We start from the raw sequence: 18,450 nt of genomic DNA on the forward strand, positions 1-18,450 counted from the left end.
GTGCAAACGCCCGGTCGCTCAGCCCCGAGCTCACAGATTCAGACGGGGTGGAGGAGGGAGAGACCCAGCCCGATGGGAGTCCAGCAGCCGGCATTCATCTCGTTGGTCTTGGTGGGGATGTGGGGTGAGTACTCAAACTGGCCTCTGCCATTCAGGGACTCAGCGCGGCTGCCCTGATCTACAGAGGAGTCCCAGTGTGTGCGAGCGCCCTTCCCTCTGCAGTCGGGGCATGCAGTAATCACACATCTTCTTGCCACTTGCAGGCGTCCAGCCAGGGGAACCAGGGCAGGATAGATGAGGTCCTACTGAACTGGTGCAGAGATGCAGAGATCCCCTAGGTGGAGTGGTAGATTTCACCCTGTCCTAGCTTTGGTTTTCAGGAACTTAAAAAAATGAGCTAGAGCCCCAAATGTGGTAAATTGGTATCACTCCATTGGTGTCAATGGACCAGATCCCTAATCAGTGTAAATTGGTTTTGCTCCATTGGCATCGATGGGCCAGATCCCCAAATGGGATCTATCTATCTCGCTCCACTGGGGCTGATTTACACCAGATGAGGAGTTTCCAAAGAATATCTGCTGTGTCTTTGTATTTGCGGCCTTGGTCGGGCATTGTGCTTAGCAGTTTAACATAATAACGATACGTCGTATTTACGTGGCGCCAAAGTGTGTTTGGTGATTTACTCTTCAACATAGGCTGATTAAAGGACTAAAAACCAAACATAGATGGTCAAACCATCAGCCAATAAAATGAGCAGAGCCCCATAAATGAAACCAGCCTGCTATTTAGCACTGCACCTTTTGAAATAAAGCAGGGCTCTAAACCATGAAGAAATATGAGGCTGAGCCTCAGCAGGTGTAAAAGGGCATTGGCGTCAATGGAGTTACAGTCAATCTGGGGATCTGACCCATTGACTGCAATGGAGCTATGCAAATTTACACCGCCTGAGGATCAGGTGCAAAAAGCAGTTATGCCATGACTCCGTCTTGTGTAACTACCAGGTCCTCCATCCCTCCCTTTTGTCTATTTATCCACAAATTGCATCTTGTTGTAATCCTAGATCAGGAGCTCTCTGGGGCAGGAACTAGTCTCTCTCTCTCTGTTTGTTCAGCACTGAATACAGCAGGCCTTGATCACTGACTGGGCCCTGTAGCCACTTCTGCAATACAAATAAGAAGCATAACAACATGCAAAGTGGTAATTCTGTGAGTCCTGTAAAGCGTGTGAGCGAGAACTCGAAATAAGGGAAAGCAGCATCAGTTTTTCTTGAGTCATTTCAATCTGGATGTGCTGAGCTTCAGTTGGTCAGGAGATTTTCAGTGAAATGGTTTTTCACCGGAGAATGCTGATTTGTCAAAACCAAATATTTATGCAGGAAAGGAAACATTCTTTGGGATGGTTGCTCAGGTCCAGGATGGAATTTCTGGTCAAAGCGAGAGACAGAGCCCAGCCAGGGCCTGGCCAATAGCCTTCCGGTTTGGGCACTGCCCTGCAAGATGGCTGGTTTCAACTCGTTTATCCAAGTCAGGCAGAGCAGGGATTTAAACCAGCGCCTCTCATACAATGAGTGAATACCCTAACCACTGGCTTATTCTGGGGCCTCTCTCCCACTCTGTTTTTTCTGAAAAAAATTTGAAAAGGCCTCTCCTTTGTCCCAGTGCATCACAGGAACTTTTTTTGAAATCTCAGACACTGTTGCAGGACAGGAAAACCATTTCCCGCCGAGCTCTGTTGAGAATGTACTGATGCACGTGTCCCAAACACAGGGCGGGCGGGCTGGTAGCCCCTCTGTCTCCTTGTCTGGTCTCTCTGAGCGCACCTACAGCAGGTTTTGGGCCTCTTGTCCCCGTCTCAGGGTGGGATCTCACAATTCTTCCACTCTTAGACCAGGAGCTAGGAACACAGTCCCGCTTACACAAACTGGCTACCATCCTGCAGGCCCTACTGGGCTTGGGGAACCTATGACCAGGTATAGCAGCCAACAGCCGCCTTAAACACAGGATTTTTTATTTAGCAGCTGGAACAAAGCATGAGAGAAAAAGGGATTTGAAATCAACAGCCAGCCTTCGTGAGTGTCTAATTTAGGGTTTAAAAGGAGTCATTCAGAAATGCCACCTCAAATTCACACTCTACCTTATTAATCCAGAATAACTCTCACATGTGGACAAGCCCTTACCTAAGTTCTGCCATCCCACCATGGTGACTGAAGCAGGTCACATTTCCTCAAACACCCCGCAGACTCCCATGTCTCAATCTGGTTCCTTCTGGCATCCCTTTTTTAAATCTTGCCAAGATTTTTTGCTCCTGAGGAGGTTTATTCCAGGGTTGGTAGGTTTTGGCCCCTCTTGGCAAAACCAGTCCTGAAGGCTCAAAGGGGATCAAGCGAGAGCCACTGGAGCTAATTGCTCAGCATTGTCCCATAATGACTCTTAAGCGGCGAGTGATAGTGACCATCACAAACCACCTCCTCTTTCCTGCCTGACCCTGTGAGAAACAGACCAAAATGTCCATGCAGAAAACACCATCCTAATAACCAGGCCAATATACAATCGCTACAGGGTGCATCATATTCACCACAGTGCCACTGGGAAACCAGCCCTCCTGTTCCCCAGACAGCCCACGGATTGTGTCCAGATTGCACGGTCCGTCTAACTGAGGTCGTAAGCACCTTAGGGCGAGGGACGCATATTCTGGAGGCATTGCGCAGGGCCCGCTGTGCTGTCGGTGCTTAACAAATGCATAACAAACCTCCTCCTTGATAACAACAGCCCGGGGACTAATCCTACCCTAGCCCAGGCTGGGGGACCCAGAGGTGACTCAAGAAGAAGTAAATGTCTAGATCTTTTCCATCTCTTCTCTCTCTGGGACAACCTGGCTCTAGGGCTTTATTCAGTCCCTGTTTGGGCAAAATTTCTGCTGGGCTAGCACAGCACCAGTCAGGATGTAGCCCATTGACTTCAATGGGCGTTTGCCCTGAATAGTTATTTCAGGTCTGTAATAAGCCCCCCTCCCCACCCGCCAACACCAGCCAAAGAAGAAGCAGAGGAGGGACTCTGGAAGAGGAAGGGAAGAGGGGAGACACAAGACTTGACAAATTAGACTGCTGTACTGAACCAGCCTCTCGGCCCAGCCAGTCTGCACCTGAGACCCAATGGCTGGGAGGAAGGCAAGCTGCCAATCATCTGTCTGCCTCACCATAGCATCTAGGCACCAAATACAAGATCTAAAGGCCTCAATATGGGGGTCAAACCCACCCAGACAAGGGCATGCAGAAGTAGGAGCATTGGCAGCAGATCGAGGGAAGTGATTATTCCCCTCTATTTGGCACTGGTGAGGCCACATCTGGAGTATTGTGTCCAGCGTTGGGTCCCCCACTGCAGAAAGGATGTGGACAAATTGGAGAGAGTCCAGCGGAGGGCAACAAAAATGATTAGGGGGCTGGGGCACATGACTTACGAGGAGAGGCTGAGGGAACTGGGTTTATTTAGTCTGCAGAAGAGAAAAGTGAGGGGGGATTTGATATCAGCCTTCATTACCTGAAGGGGGGTTCCAAACAGGATGGAGCTAGGCTGTTCTCAGTGGCGGCAGATGACAAAACAAGAAGCAATGGTCTCAAGTTGCAGTGGGGGAGGTCTAGGTTGGATATTAGGAAAAACGATGTCACTAGGAGGGTGGTGAAGCATTGGAATGGGTTACCTAGGGAGGTGGTGGAATCTCCATCCTTAGCGGTTTTTAAGGCCCGGCTTGACAAAGTCCAGGCTGCGATGATTTAGTTGGGGTTGGTCCTGCTTCGAGCAGAGGGTTGGACTAGATGACCTCCTGAGGCCTCTTCCAACCCTAATCTTCTATGATTCTATGATCAAGGAGGGATCATAGAATCATAGAACTATAGGGCTGGAAGGGACATTGAGACATCATCAACTCCAGGCTCCTGCACTGTAGCAGGACCAAGTAAGCCTACGGCTCAGTCCATTTTCCCTTTTGCCCCCATTTATCTGATACACCTTAGGCCCCTCCCCCTCTAATTTTTCTTCCACTGGTGCTCAACTACCTTGGAGGCGGCAATCTCTTTGCATGGGGCCATATGTTGCCCGCTTTATTCACCCTAGAGGTGCCCAAAGGGGTCAGTGGGGCTCTGCGTGTGCCAGTGATGCAAGCCAATTTGGGTTCCAAACCTCGTCATGTAGCTAAGCCAGCCTTGCAAAAAACCATCAGGCACATTTGCCAACCCATGCACAAAATCTGCTAGCAGCCCTGAGTAATGAGAAAGAGAAATCTAACTCTATCGGACTCACCCCTCAGAAAAATAAAATAAAAACCACAATCACTGGCACCAGGAGAGTTGAAATCTGCAAGGCTGCATTAATAAAACACAGTCCTGGCCATTGGAAGCCACTTTGTCTTCCCCACCACTTGTCTGTTCACGCTCCTGCTGTGTGGCATGGATCAGGGCCCCACTTGTGCTAGGCATTGTACAGACATGCATAACAAACAAATGGCCCCTGCCTAAAGGCCTGGTCTACAGGCAGCTTCTGTACTGGTCTATCTATTTTGTTTAGAGGTTTGATTTTTACCAGCACAACCTCCAGTGTGGACACAGCTATACCAGTATCAAGTTACCTTATACCATTTTGTACTTCATTCCACTTCTCATAAGGAAATAAGCTATGCCGGTATAAGCACAGTTATGCCAATATAACGATGTCCACACTCAAGGAATTGTGCCCCTTTTAACTACACTGGGATTGTTAAAGCGGTACAACTTTCTAGTGTAGACAAGGTTAAGTATTGTCTAAATCTTAGACTGTGAGTATTCTGGGGCAACGGCTGCTTTTGTATTGTTTATACTGAGCCTAGTACAAAGGGGTCTTGATCCCTGACTGGGATCTGGAAGTGCAATAGCAGCCATACACAATAATAAATCAAGATTGAATGCCTTTCTTAAAACTACACTCTAGCTCAACCACAAGAAATGTGCTTGATTCAGGAATCACTGGGTGAATTCCATGGCCTCTGTTATATTGGATGATTATAATGGCCCCCTTCTGACCCTAAAATGCTGATTTTCAGCAGGTCTTGTAATACAGCGAAAGTTCCAGAAGACTGGAAGAAAGCTAATGTTGTGTCAATATTTTAAAAGGATAAACGGGATGAATCAGATAATTATAGGCCTGTCAACATGACATCGATCCCAAGCAAGATAATGGAGGGGCTGATACAGGACTCAGTTAATAAAGAATTAAAGGGAGGTAATACAATTAATACCAATCAACATGGGTTTATGGAAAGCAGATCTTGTCAAACTTACTTGATATCTTTTTTTTTTCTTTTTATGAGATTACATGTTTGGTTGATAAAGGTAATAGAGTTGATGTAATATACTTAGACTTCTGTAAGGCATTTGACTTGGTATCGCATGACATTTGGATGAAAAATCTAGAAAGATATCAAATTAACATGGCATGCATTAAATGGATTAAAAGCTGGCAAACGATAGGTCTCAAAATGTAACCGCAAACAGGGAATCGTCATCAAATGGATGTGTTTCTAGTGGGGTCCCACAGGATCAGTTCTTGGCCCTATGCTACTAACATTTTTATTAATGACCTGGAAGAAAATGTAAAATCATCACTGATAACATTTGCAGATGACATAATAATCCAGGAGTGGTAAATAATGATACAGAGCAATCTGAATCACTTGGTAAACTGGGGGCAAGCAGACAATATGTGTTTTAATATGTATGCACCCGGGAACAAAGGATGTAGGCCATCCTTACAGAATGGAGGACTCTATCCTGGGAAGCAGTGACTCTGAAACAGATTTGGGGGTTATGGTGGATAATCAGCTTAACAGGCGCTCCCATGCGATGCTGTGGCCAGAAGGGTAATGCTATCCTGGGATGCTTCTATGGTAATCTCAAATAGGAACAGAGAGGTTTTTTTTAACCTCTGTATTTGGCACTGGCATGATTGCTGCTGGAATCCTGCGTCCAGTTCTGGTGTCCATAATTCAAGAAAGATGCTGATAAATTGGAGAGGGTTTGGAGAGAAGCCTCAAGAATGATTAAAGAATTAGAACCCATGCCATATAGTGAAAGACTCAGAGAGCTCAATCTATTTCACTTAACAACAGAAGGTTATGGGTGAGTTGATTACACTCTATAAGTACCTACATGAGTGACAAATATTTAATAATAGGTGTTATGTTGTCTGGAGTCGCTCGTGATTAAGAGTGCCTAGTTCAGGGCAGACTGTCAAAAACACCCCAAACAGGCGGTACATTCTATAATTAGATTTCACCAACCCAGTACCAGAGTACTACAATAGTCTTATAATGGAGTTCACAGACAGTCCCCTTAGACTTTCCAGTCCATCTTGCTACCAAGGCAAGCTGGACTATGTGACAAATGGTCCCTTAAACCTAAATAAATCACAAAATATTCAGGTTACCTCCAGTCCCAAGAGACCAATCACTCACCCAGATCAATTTGTGTCTTAGATCTCACATCAAAGATAGTGCTGGTAGCCAATTCTAAAGTAAACTAACTAAAGGTTTATTAGCTAAGAAAAAGGAATGAGAGTTACTGAGAGGTTAAAGCAGGTGAAAATATCTGGACAGTCTATAATTCCAAATGGTAGCAGAGATGTAATAATCTGTCAGTTTCCCAAATAAAAACAAACAAAAAAAGTCTCTCAGGGCTACCCAGAATAACTCTGGAGATCTCCGTCTTCTTGTTCTGTTATTCTACCCTGTTAGAATCTAAACAGTCCAGAGATGAAGAATTTTTCCCTGTGTCCGTACTTATAGCTTCTCACAGAAACCAAGCTGACACATGGGCTCTTTCTCTGATGCCAGAGAATGAGGAGTGCACTTAGAGTCTTTGATCTCCGATCATCACACACAGTGACCACTTGCTTTGAAATTAGCACTCTCCTGTTAAAGTTCTTCAGTTGCATTCCACAAAGCTTCTTTCTCATTTGAAGGGTTATTTATAGGGCTGTCAATTAATCACAGTTAACTCAAAAAATTAATCACGATTTTAAAAATAAATGTGATTAATCACATTTTAATTGCACTGTTAAACAATAGAATACCAATTTAAATGTATTAAATATTTTGGATGTTTTTCTACATTTTCATATATATTGTATTCTGTGTTGTAACTGAAATAAAAAAGTGTACAAAACCAAAACAATGTAAAACTTCTGCGCCTACAAGTCCACTCAGTCCTTTTTGTTCAGCCAATCACTAAGACAAAAAAGTTTGTTTACAGGAGATAATGCTGCCTTCTTCTTAGTATCATAGAAGATTAGGGTTGGAAGAGACCTCAGGAGGTCATCTGGTCCAACCCCCTGCTCAAAGCAGGACCAACCTTAACTAAATCATCTCAGCCAGGGCTTTGTCAAGCTGGGCCTTAAAAACCGCTAAGGATGGAGATTCCACCACCTCCCTAGGTAACCCATTCCAGTACTTCACCACCCTCCTAGTGAAATAGGTTTTTCTAATATCCAACCTCGATGTCCCCCACTGCAACTTGAGACCATTGCTTCTTGTTCTGTCATCTGCCACCACTGAGAACAGCCTAGCTCCATCTTGTTTGGAACCCGCTTTCAGGTAGTTGAAAGCAGCTATCAAATCCCCCCTCACTCTTCTCTTCTGCAGACTAAATAAGCCCAGTTTTCTCAGCCTCTCATCATAAGATATATGTCCCAGCCCCCTAATCATTTTCATTGCCCTCTGCTGGACACTCTCCAATTTATCCACATCCTTTCTGTAGTGGAGGGCCCAAAACTGGATGCAATACTCCAGATGTGGCCTCACCAGTGCCAAATAGAGGGGAATAATCACTTCCCTCGATCTGCTGGCAATGCTTCTACTTTTGTAGATGGCATTGCAAAGTATTTACATGCCAGATATGCTAAACATTCGTTTGCCCCTTTGTACTTCAGCCATTGTTCCAGAGGACATGTTTCCATGCTGATGATGCTCGTTAAAAAAATAATGTGTTAATTAAATTTGTGACTGAACTCCTTGGGGGAGAATTGTATGTCCCCTGCTCTGTTCTACCCCTATCCTGCCATATATTTCATGTTATAGCAGTCTCAGATGATGACCAGCATATGTGGTTCATTTTAAGAACACTTTCACTGCAGATTTGACAAAACCCAAAGAAGGTACCAATGTGAGATTTCTAAAGATAGCTAAAACACTCGACCCAAGATTTAAGAATCTCAAGTGCCTTCCAAAATCTGATCAGGACGGGGTGTGGAACATGCTTTTAGATATCTTAAAAGAGCAGCACTCTGATGCGGAAACTACAGAACCCGAACCACCAAAAAAGAAAATCAACCTTCTGCTGGCGGCATCTGACTCAGATAATGAAAATGAACACGCATCGGCCCATCCTGCTTTGGATTGTTATTGAGTAGAACCCATCATCAGCATGGACGCATGTGCCCTAGAATGGTGGTTGAAGCATGAAGGAACACATGAATCTTTACCATATCTGGCATTGACGCTGGCTACAACAGTGCCATGAGAATGCCTGTTCTCACTTTCAAGTGACATTGTAAACAAGAAGCAGGCAGCATTATCTCCTACACATGTAAACAAACTTGTTTGTCTGAGCGATTGGCTGAACAAGAAGTAGGACTAAGTGATTTTGCAGGCTTTAAAATTTTACATTTTTTTATTTTTGAATGCAGTTTATTTTGTACATAATTCTATATTTGTAAGTTCAACTTTCATAATAAAGAGATTGTACTACAGTACTTGTATTAAGTGAATTGCAAAATACTATTCCTTTTGGTTTTTTACAGTGCAAATACTCGTAATCAAAAATAAACATAAAGTGAGTACTGTACACTTTGTATTCTGTGCTGTAATTGAAATGAATATATTTGAAAATGTAGAAACCATCCAAAATATTTAAATAAATGGTATTCTATTATTGTTTAATAGTGCGATTAAACGTGAATAATTTTTTTAATCGCACGATTAATCATGATTAATTTTTTTAATCGCTTGACAGCCTTAGTTATTTAGTTACAGGGGTGCACACAATATAAATGTTTGCCATTACATTATAACAGGATACAAATAAGTGATAACAATGCATGCAGCATCCCTTTTGTTTTCATGAAGTTCAAACACCAAAGACATTCTTATACATTTATCAATCACTTTGATCTATACTAATACACAAGTGGGTCGGCCTGGCTTCCAGCTCTGCATTTGTAAGTGTTCAGTGAAGCCTGGGGCGTTGGCATGTCCTGGCACCTGGCCTGCCGGCGTCACAATGGGCTCTTCAGTCTAGCAGAGAAAGGTAGAACACTAACCCAATGGCTGGAAGTTGAAGCTAGAAAAATTCAGACTGGAAAAAAGGTGTCAATTTTTAATGGTGAGGGCAGTTAGCTAGTGGAACAATTTACCAAGGGTTGTGGTGGATTTCTTGATCACTGACAGTTTTTAAATCAAGATACAATGTTTTTCTAACAGATCTGTTCTAGGGATTATTTTCTAAGGCCTATGTTGTACTGGAGGTCAGACTAGCTGATCACCAGTGAATCTATAAAGTCACGTTAGTGCGGAGGGCCTGCCCAAGATCCCATGCCCTATTTATATTCTGTGTTAAGGATACTATAGGCCAGATCTTCAGCTGAGGTAAACTGATGTAGCCCCATTGACTCTAATGGAGCTAGGGCCTATTTATACCAGCTGGGCCACTGATTCATTGGAGTAACGCTGATTTCTACCAGCTGGGGATCTGGCCCATTGAGTCCAATGCAGTTATGCTGATTTGCACCAGCTGGGGATCTGGCCCATTGATTCCAATGGAGCTATGCTGATTTGCACCAGCTGGAGATCTGGATCCAAGTATTTAAAAATAACCAAAAATTCAATATTCAGGTGCGACATGAGCGGGAAAGTGCATGGAAACATGGCCCGTTCCTCACGGTGTCCTTGAATCACCTTAGATTGTCTCTGCGCCAGTCCTGTGAGCATTGCACAGCTGTGGGAGAGTCGGGGGGGGATGGTCTATTCTGCTTCTGGCAACATCAGCAGGCTTGCCCGCTCTGGCAATGACAATGGTGCAGGAGGCAGGAATGGCTAAGCTGGATTTCCAGATCCCGCAGGGAGCTTGTTGCGCTTATGGCGGTTAGAAAAATCCACCGTGGATTTGCGAATTGAGCACGTGGTATCTAGACTTGCGGGTGGGAATCAGTGTGGAGCCCGTGATCTCCTTGGAACAGACTGACTAGAACCACAGTTTAAATAAGAAAAGGAGGACTTGTGGCACCTTAGAGACTAACCAATTTATTTGAGCATAAGCTTTCGAGAGCTACAGCTCACTTCATCGGATGCATACCGTGGAAACTGCAGAAGACATTATATGCACAGAGACCATGAAACAATACCTCCTCCCACCCCACTCTCCTGCTGGTAATAGCTTATCTAAAGTGATCATCAAGTTGGGCCATTTTCAGCACAAACCCAGTGAAGACTGTGTGCTCTGAAGATGTCCTTACTTTGCTGCCCACTCCTTCCTCAAGATCACGGCTGGTAAGGGTTTCCTGGTGATTTTCCAGGCAGAGCCCTTGGGGTAGGAATCCGCCTGCACTGCACAACTTCCCATCAGCTTCAGTGGCACACAGCGAATCAGAGAATGCATTTAGTTTTGCTGGAGCTTTGCAATCCTTCTTTCAGCTGCCCCCACACCCTCTGCAGCCTTTGGTGATCACTGAAGGTGTTGGAGCTGCTACCATCTCACTCCAAATACTTTCAAGCAAGCTGGGCCAAATTTCCTTTAAAATGGGGTTTTCAGACGTGAACATGATCCCACTGGGGTGCTGGCAGGGCTTGCACCCAGGGTCTTCTGCACTAAGGACACGAGCTGCAGGAGTGAATCCTCCCCCTAGAAGCAGGGCCAGACTCATAAAGGTCTGTAGGCCAGCCATTGGCAGGGCATGTGTCACAGACACTGAGAGGCAGGTTGGGCTAATGGATAGGGCCACAGATGGGAACTCAGGAGACGTCATGTGACACTTCCCAGGAGTTTCCAGGATTGTGAGGCACCTCTCCCACCGCCTGCCCTTAGCTTGAGGGAGCCTTGTCTGTGCCTGCCGGGGGTCAGGCCCCTGCCTCCTCCGCCCACACAAGCACTGCCTTCTCAGTCTACACAGCCCCACTGTCCCTCTGCAGGTTAGCAATTGGCACAATCCACCCCCAAGTCCCTGTGAGCATCTCCCTGTAGTGCCCAGCCCTCAGTCCACTGGACACTCACAGACGTCACACAGCTGCTGTTCCCAAAGGAACAGTATCCGGTAGCTTCCCAGTTATACCTCAGATCACCGCTCGGCTCAACTCACAGTACGTCGATACGTTTATAGGGAAATCAAGGATAAGTGTATTTAACAAGGAACAGCGGTTCAAGTCATAGCAAGTAAATAGAAATATTGGAAATGATTGGTTACATGTCAAATAAAACCACCTCCTGCTGTCCAGGCCTAGACTTAACAAACAAGACACTTTTCTGGCTCATGAAGTTTAGCTCACCCAAAGTCTTTCTCCCAGCACCTAACAACCAGGCCAGCTAAACAAGCATGCTGGTGGCTTTTCCCGTAGGTGATGGTTAATGGGGTACCTCTGTACCCCCAGATAGAGTTCCAACCACCCAGTGTCTTCACTTGTAAATGGGGTACCCCCCTGCTGCTTGTTATTGCCTGTCTAGAATCAACCCTGGAGACTTTGTTATTTCTTGATTAGCATTTGGCTCAGACTGTAAACAGTTGTTCATTGTGAAGCAAACAATACCCAATTTGCATATAGCCAGACAGATAGATAAGTGTCTCCTGCTGGAACGAAGGTTGTCTGTCACCTTTTGGTGACCGGCCCTAAGTAACAAACCCGAAGAGCCTAATTTTCAGAATATATAAACAGCACCTTACATATTATCCATACCTACATTTCACAGTGGTGATGCTGATCAGCGTGACACAAGCTTTCAGCAGAGCCCTTACATGATGCCCTCTGATGAACTATTATGTAGAGACCAGACCCACGGGATTCCTGGAACCCTTAGGCACCCCTGTATCCTCTGCCAGTAGGCATCAAGAGGTTGCTGCCCCACACCTAGCTTCTATCCCCAGCTCTCACCTGCTGCGTGACCTTGGGCAAGTCCTTCCCCCTCTTGTGCCTCAGTTTCCCCTCCCACCCTTTCCCTGTCTTGTCTCTCTAGACTGTAAGCTCTTTGGGAGCAGAGACTGTCTCTCACTATTTGTTTGTACCATGCACCACAGGGCCCCAGTCTCCACTGGGGCTTGAGGTGCTTTTGTAATATAAATAATAATAATTGAACTGTGGATCAGAAAAGGCCCCAGACATGGAAGTAGCAGCAGCTCTATCACTTAGGACATTTAAAACAGGCTTGATATAGGGAACGATTCTGTACTGGTCTCATTGGGCCCCAAGAAATCCTTTGCATTGCTTAGGCCTGATAGTCTGTGCTTAGCTCCTTTCGGAGAGGGTATAGTTTGTGGTGTGATGGTTTTATTGAAGGATAGCGAAAGCGCTTCCAAAAATGTTGCAGGGATGGACAGAAGATGTAGAGGAGACTGTTCTAGCAGGAAATGTCCCTCAGCGGGAGCATACTTTAGAACCAGGTGCCAAGGTTCACTGGCCAAGGGGAATGGCGCAGCATTAGCTGCCTGTTTCCTAATGAGAAGTAGGTTTGAACTGTAGTCATGGCTGCCCTGCCCACTTCACTTCTTCTGACAGTCTCTTCTCTTTGCAGTGACCTCCTACCACAATGGAGAAGGCCAGAAACCTGCAGGTCAGTGCATCTGTTGAAGCCTCTTTCAAGCCATGTTGATCTTGGATATAAAATAAAATCCAATCAGGCAGCCATCAGTTACTTAGCTTATCAGCAACCGGCTTAGTGTTCTGTGGCATCATGAGATAGACTTATGCTGGGTTCCTGGCCCTGGTGTGGATATGGCTCCAGGATGTCATTGCAGCAAGGGTTAGGCAACCAGGCATAGCGCCCCCTCGTAGCCCTGGGATGCCTTGGACCCTGAGAAATCTTTGCGGGAGGATTGAATCAAGCAACCCGGGCTCCGATGACTATATTTACCCCTCAACACTTCTGGGGCACACAAGCCTCAGCTACAGAAGGGGGAGGGATAGCTCAGTGGTTTAAGCATTGGCCTGCTAAACCCAGGGTTGTGAGTTCAATCCTTGAGGGGGCCATTTAGGGATCTGGGGCAAAAATTGGGGATTGGTCCTGCTTTGAGTAGGGGGTTGGACTAGATGACCTTGGGTCCCTGACATTTTAAATTTTCCAAAAATGTCTCACCATTGCAAACAGCTCCACTGAGGTTAGCAATGTTGGGAGCCCTAATGCAGACATACGGCTATCTGCCGCAGGGCTTTTAGCATCATGTCTTCTATCGCTGATCAGCCCAAGGCTAATCCACCTGGCAGCCCATCTATCCCAAGGCTGCCAGTGTTTTAACATCATGGAGCTGCAACAGTGTCGGCAACATTTCTCTAGTATAGACCAGCTAGACAGGCAGGCCTTCTCCCCATGCACACTAGTGTGTCTACACGCTCAGAGAGAGAGACACACACACACTACTACACATCTGAGAGTCACACAAACAAACGAGCACCATTTCCTTCCTGCTCTGCTTCACAAAACACCTGCTGACATTTCAGACAGCACTGGAGCAAAGGGAACTAACAGGAGACGAGTGAGTTGAAGGCTAACTTCACTGCAGAAAAGGTGGGGTTTACATGGGGATAATTAACGTGCATTCACTAGCCTACTGTAAAATCCTAGTGGAGACAAGGCACCTGTAGCTTTTACAAGGGTAGGGTCAGCACTAGAGCTCAGTGAATTTTTTTTTCCTTTGGTGAATAGTAAATTTGCAGAAAAGTGCATTTTTCAGGGCACCAAAACCATTCACAAAAATTGTGTCAAATTTGGTAAATAGCGTTGGCTGAAAAAAATGAATTTTTTTTTTGGAAAAAGTCAAAACAGTCCATTTTAGCCATTTCAAAATGATGTTTCCTTTCAAATTGTTTGCGGCATTGTTGTAGCCGTGTTGGTCCCAGGATATTAGAGAGACAAGGTGGGGAAAGGTTTCAGAGTAACAGCCGTGTTAGTCTGTATTCGCAAAAAGAAAAGGAGTACTTGTGGCACCTTAGAGACTAACCAATTTATTTGAGCATGAGCTTTCGTGAGCTACAGCTCACTTCATCGGATGCATACCGTGGAAACTGCAGCAGACTTTATATACACACAGAGAATATGAAACAATACCTCCTCCCACCCCACTGTCCTGCTGGTAATAGCTTATCTAAAGTGATCATCAGGTTGGGCCATTTCCAGCACAAATCCAGGTTTTCTCACCCTCCACCCCCCCCACAGAAATTCACTCTCCTGCTGGTGATAGCCCATCCAAAGTGACAACTCTTTACACAATGTGCATGATAATCAAGTTGGGCCATTTCCTGCACAAATCCAGGTTCTCTCACCCCCTCACCCCCCTCCCAAAAACCACACACACAAACTCACTATCCTGCTGGTAATAGCTTATCCAAAGTGACCACTCTCCCTACAATGTGCATGATAATCAAGGTGGGGAAAGTAATCACTTTTATTGGATTGACTTGTGTTGGTGAAAGAGACAAGCGTCTGAGCTCACACAGAGCTCTTCTTCAAGTCTGAAGCTCTGTGTAAGCTGGAAAGCTTGTCTCTCTCTCACCAACAAAAGATGGTCTAATAAAAGATATTACCTCCCCCACCTTGTTGCATTTCAAAGTTTAGCTACATTTAAAAACATAGGGTGAAAAACACCCAAAAAGGAAAATTAAAAAAAAAATTCATTTGAGATTGAATGAAACATTTAGTTTAACCTGAAATGAAACAAAAACTAAAACAAATGTCATTTGGGGTCAAAAACAATGTTTCGATTGACTTGAAAAGATTTGTTGTTGTTTAATTTCAGCAAGAAAAAACAGCAAAATTTGGTTTCAGTTCAAACCAAACTGATTTTTTTCCTGAGTCTTTCAGGTCAGCCCACAAACTGCAAAATCGATTATTTGCTTAGCTTTGGTCAGCACTATCTCCCCCGCTGCCCGTAGTCAATCTTACCTATTTAACAACTACAGTGCCCTGTCTCCACTGGAACTGGACAGCAGGGGAGCTAACATGTACTGGTTATCCTGCCATAAAACATACACTTTTTTGTTTCAGAGTAGCAGCCGTGTTAGTCTGTATTCGCAAAAAGAAAAGGAGCACTAGTGGCACCTTAGAGACTAACCAATTTATCTGAGCATAAGCTTTCATGAGCTACAGCTCACTTCATCGGATTTTTACACTTTTTTGTGGCAAAGAAGACAAAGCTATAGGGAGGGAGACAGACACAAGGGGAGAGAGAGGAGAGATTTCCTAAACACTGCTCTTCTCTCTAACATGCTGTTTTACTTTCTCAGCAGAGTGGACCATGAGACTCACAGGCTTTCACTGCAGATGTTCTGGCCTGCTGGAGGTTAACCCTAGGGGCCACTGGGAGAGAGTCTGTAGAAGTGGTTGGAACCAGACGGTCACAAAAATGGTCTGTGAATGGCTGGGCTGTGGCTCCCCCTCCAGTGAAATAGTCTCAGAGCAGAAACCCATTGAAGGGATAAAGCTGAGCTGCCAGGGGAATGAGGCTGCCCTCAGGAACTGCCACTGGGAGAAATCCAACTGCACGCAGGTTCTGACCGTGGTCTGCAAAGGTAGGTCTGGTCTTCCCCTCTGGGTTGTATTGAGGACTGTATTGGAATTACAAGCTACCACTAAGAGCAGGGGAACAGGTGTTCTTGGTCCTGCTTGCAATCGGAGTCAGGCAGGAAAGAGCCAGCTTAAAGCAAGGTGGGTGAGTTGTGTCTCGCTTCCATAGGGAGCAGCCTGTGTTCTCTCTGTGTTTTTGAGTTTTCATGTGCTACTGTTCTGAATTCTAAGAAATAAAGTAGAATTACACTGAAACCTTCCAGCAAGGGAATTTATCTTTTTTATTTAATTTCTCGCTGTGTCTATTCAGTGAACATAACATTCTTCCTGACTGCCTCCCTTAGAACTTTGCCTGGGGCTGGGTCTGCACCCTACTAAAACATTTTGGACATCCTTATCATTTCAGATCCGGAAAAAACCACCACTGCACCACCAACAACTACACCAGAACCCACCGGTAAGGAAACTCCACACATCCAGGATCACCAAATCCTTTCAGATCCACATTCACTCTTCTGATAGAAATGGTTGCAAGTTACCACAGTTAAAGGTGATCATTAGGAGAGAAGATGCAAGAAATCAAAGGAGTCCCTTGGTGAAATTAGCATCTAGCAAATCAAAGCAAATGCTTCTTCGCACAGTGAGACATCTATCCATGGAACTCACTGCTGCAGGAGGCCATCTGTGTATGGGTTTTTAAGAGAGACAGATGATCTTATGATGGATAATAACATTTGTAGGGAGGCCAGCTAAAATGTGGTAATTGTATCTCATGCTTCAGGGGCATAAACAGATCTCTTCTGCGGCTGGAATGTAATTCCCCTTTCCCACCCCAATGAACAGCACTGCACATTGGGCAAGCTGGATTACGGGGGTTTCACCTGGCCCTGAAGCATCACATAGAGGCTGGTAGTGGAAACACAGTACTGGACCAGGTGGACAGCTGTCTGAACTGGTGCAGCAGGAGGCAGGATATTGAACTCTGTGGATCAATGGTCTAATCTAGTATGGCATTGGCAGGGGGTGAGATATTAGATAAAATAGGCCAATGGTCTCTTATGGTAAAGCAGGGGAGGGAGCAGTAATTAGATCTAGTATGGCAAATCCTATGTTACTCTGATTATTAGCAAAAAGAAAAGGAGTGCTTGTGGCACCTTAGAGACTAACCAATTTATTTGAGCATAAGCTTTCGTGAGCTACAGCTCACTTCATCGGATGCATACTGTGGAAAATACAGAAGATGTTTTTATACACACAAACCATGAAAAAATTGGTTGTTTATCACTACAAAAGGTTTCCACCTGGGGGTGGGGAGAAAACCTGGATTTTTGCTGGAAATGGCCCACCTTGATTATCATACACATTGTAAGGAGAGTGATCACTTTAGATAAGCTATTACCAGCAGGAGAGTGGGGTGGGGGGAGAGAAAACCTTTTGTAGTGATAAACAACCAATTTTTTCATGGTTTGTGTGTATAAAAACATCTTCTGTATTTTCCACAGTATGCATCCGATGAAGTGAGCTGTAGCTCACGAAAGCTTATGCTCAAATAAATTGGTTAGTCTCTAAGGTGCCACAAGTACTCCTTTTCTTTTTGCAAATACAGCCTAACACGGCTGCTACTCTGAAATCTGATTATTAGATAGATCTGTATCGTGATTGATAGATCGATTATATTTTCAATTTAATGGGCATTTGGGTGATTTAATTTAAATTATTGATGAAAACTCTGCTCAGGAACTGAACTACCCCACAGGGTCACAGCAGCCCTCTATGGCTGAGCAGATGTGGGCTGGAAAACACCCCCAGAGCTGTTCCCATTGTGTCAGGTGTAGATGAAAAGCTGGAATAAGGAAAGTGGTGGGAAGGGATATGCTGTCAATGCAGGTACATGCCCCCAGTGGGATTTCACTTACCCACTGGGCCCAAGCTGTCTCCTAACAATCACCCACAGCTTACCACAGCTGGAGTCTACCAGGGTATGCCTATCAGATGACTAGGGAGAGAAAACACCAAAATACTCCCCTGGTTAATGTGACCAAAAAAAGCAGCAGAAAGGCATCCCAGGACCTTTATCACAGGCAATGTCGGTAAATTATGTGAGATGATGTCACTGTCTGTAACAATCCCCTTCTCTTTGTCCTTCTCCCAGGCCCCCCCAGGATGCGGCTGGTCGATGGCAAGTTCTACTGCTCAGGGATTGTGGAGCTCTACATGGGAGGCCACTGGGGAACGGTCCAGTCAAATCCAGAAAATGAGACAGAGCTGGCCCGCTGGGTTTGCCGGAAGATGGGCTGCGGTGATGCCTTAGAGCAGAAAGATCGGTCTTTCTTGGTGCAAAATGAAAGGCAGCATCTACCTGTCCACTGGGAGATGGTGGCTTCATGTGGAAGTGACTCTATCCCAGACTGTTTCAACAGAACCAGGAACTCTCAGGACAAAACTCCAGCCTCTGTCATCTGCTCCAGTGAGTGAGTCCATCTTAGGACAGCCAAGTCAAGTTCCTTTTTGCTTTCCTCTCCTGCCACGTTTCACCTTTACTCCTGTGCATTCTAAAGAGGCCAATCCATCCCCGCAGCCCATTTATTGCACAAGGTGGGCAGAGGGTACTTACCCCACTGGCAGCCTGCATGGCCATGAACCTAGTGTCAGATTGTGGTACATTTCCC

General features: G+C 45.3%; 2 protein-coding genes across 2 annotated transcripts in view; one reads left to right on the forward strand and one right to left on the reverse strand.

Moving 5' to 3' along the window:
* The window catches only part of CD5 (CD5 molecule), a 25,325-nt gene continuing 6,875 nt past the window's right edge, over nucleotides 1–18,450 (forward strand). The window contains exons 1-5 of the mRNA XM_073346902.1: nucleotides 1–124; nucleotides 12,797–12,835; nucleotides 15,502–15,786; nucleotides 16,188–16,238; nucleotides 17,934–18,248. Coding sequence (XP_073203003.1) covers nucleotides 73–124; nucleotides 12,797–12,835; nucleotides 15,502–15,786; nucleotides 16,188–16,238; nucleotides 17,934–18,248 — 742 coding nt within the window. The 5' untranslated portion in view covers nucleotides 1–72. The remainder of the gene's footprint in view (nucleotides 125–12,796; nucleotides 12,836–15,501; nucleotides 15,787–16,187; nucleotides 16,239–17,933; nucleotides 18,249–18,450) is intronic.
* The window catches only part of VPS37C (VPS37C subunit of ESCRT-I), a 25,402-nt gene continuing 15,990 nt past the window's right edge, over nucleotides 9,039–18,450 (reverse strand). The window contains exon 6 of the mRNA XM_073346905.2: nucleotides 9,039–9,376. Within this exon, the coding sequence (XP_073203006.1) occupies nucleotides 9,362–9,376 (15 nt within the window). The 3' untranslated portion in view covers nucleotides 9,039–9,361. The remainder of the gene's footprint in view (nucleotides 9,377–18,450) is intronic.

This window comes from Lepidochelys kempii, chromosome 6 (genome assembly GCF_965140285.1).
Source record: "Lepidochelys kempii isolate rLepKem1 chromosome 6, rLepKem1.hap1, whole genome shotgun sequence".
NCBI classification, from domain to species: domain Eukaryota; kingdom Metazoa; phylum Chordata; order Testudines; family Cheloniidae; genus Lepidochelys; species Lepidochelys kempii.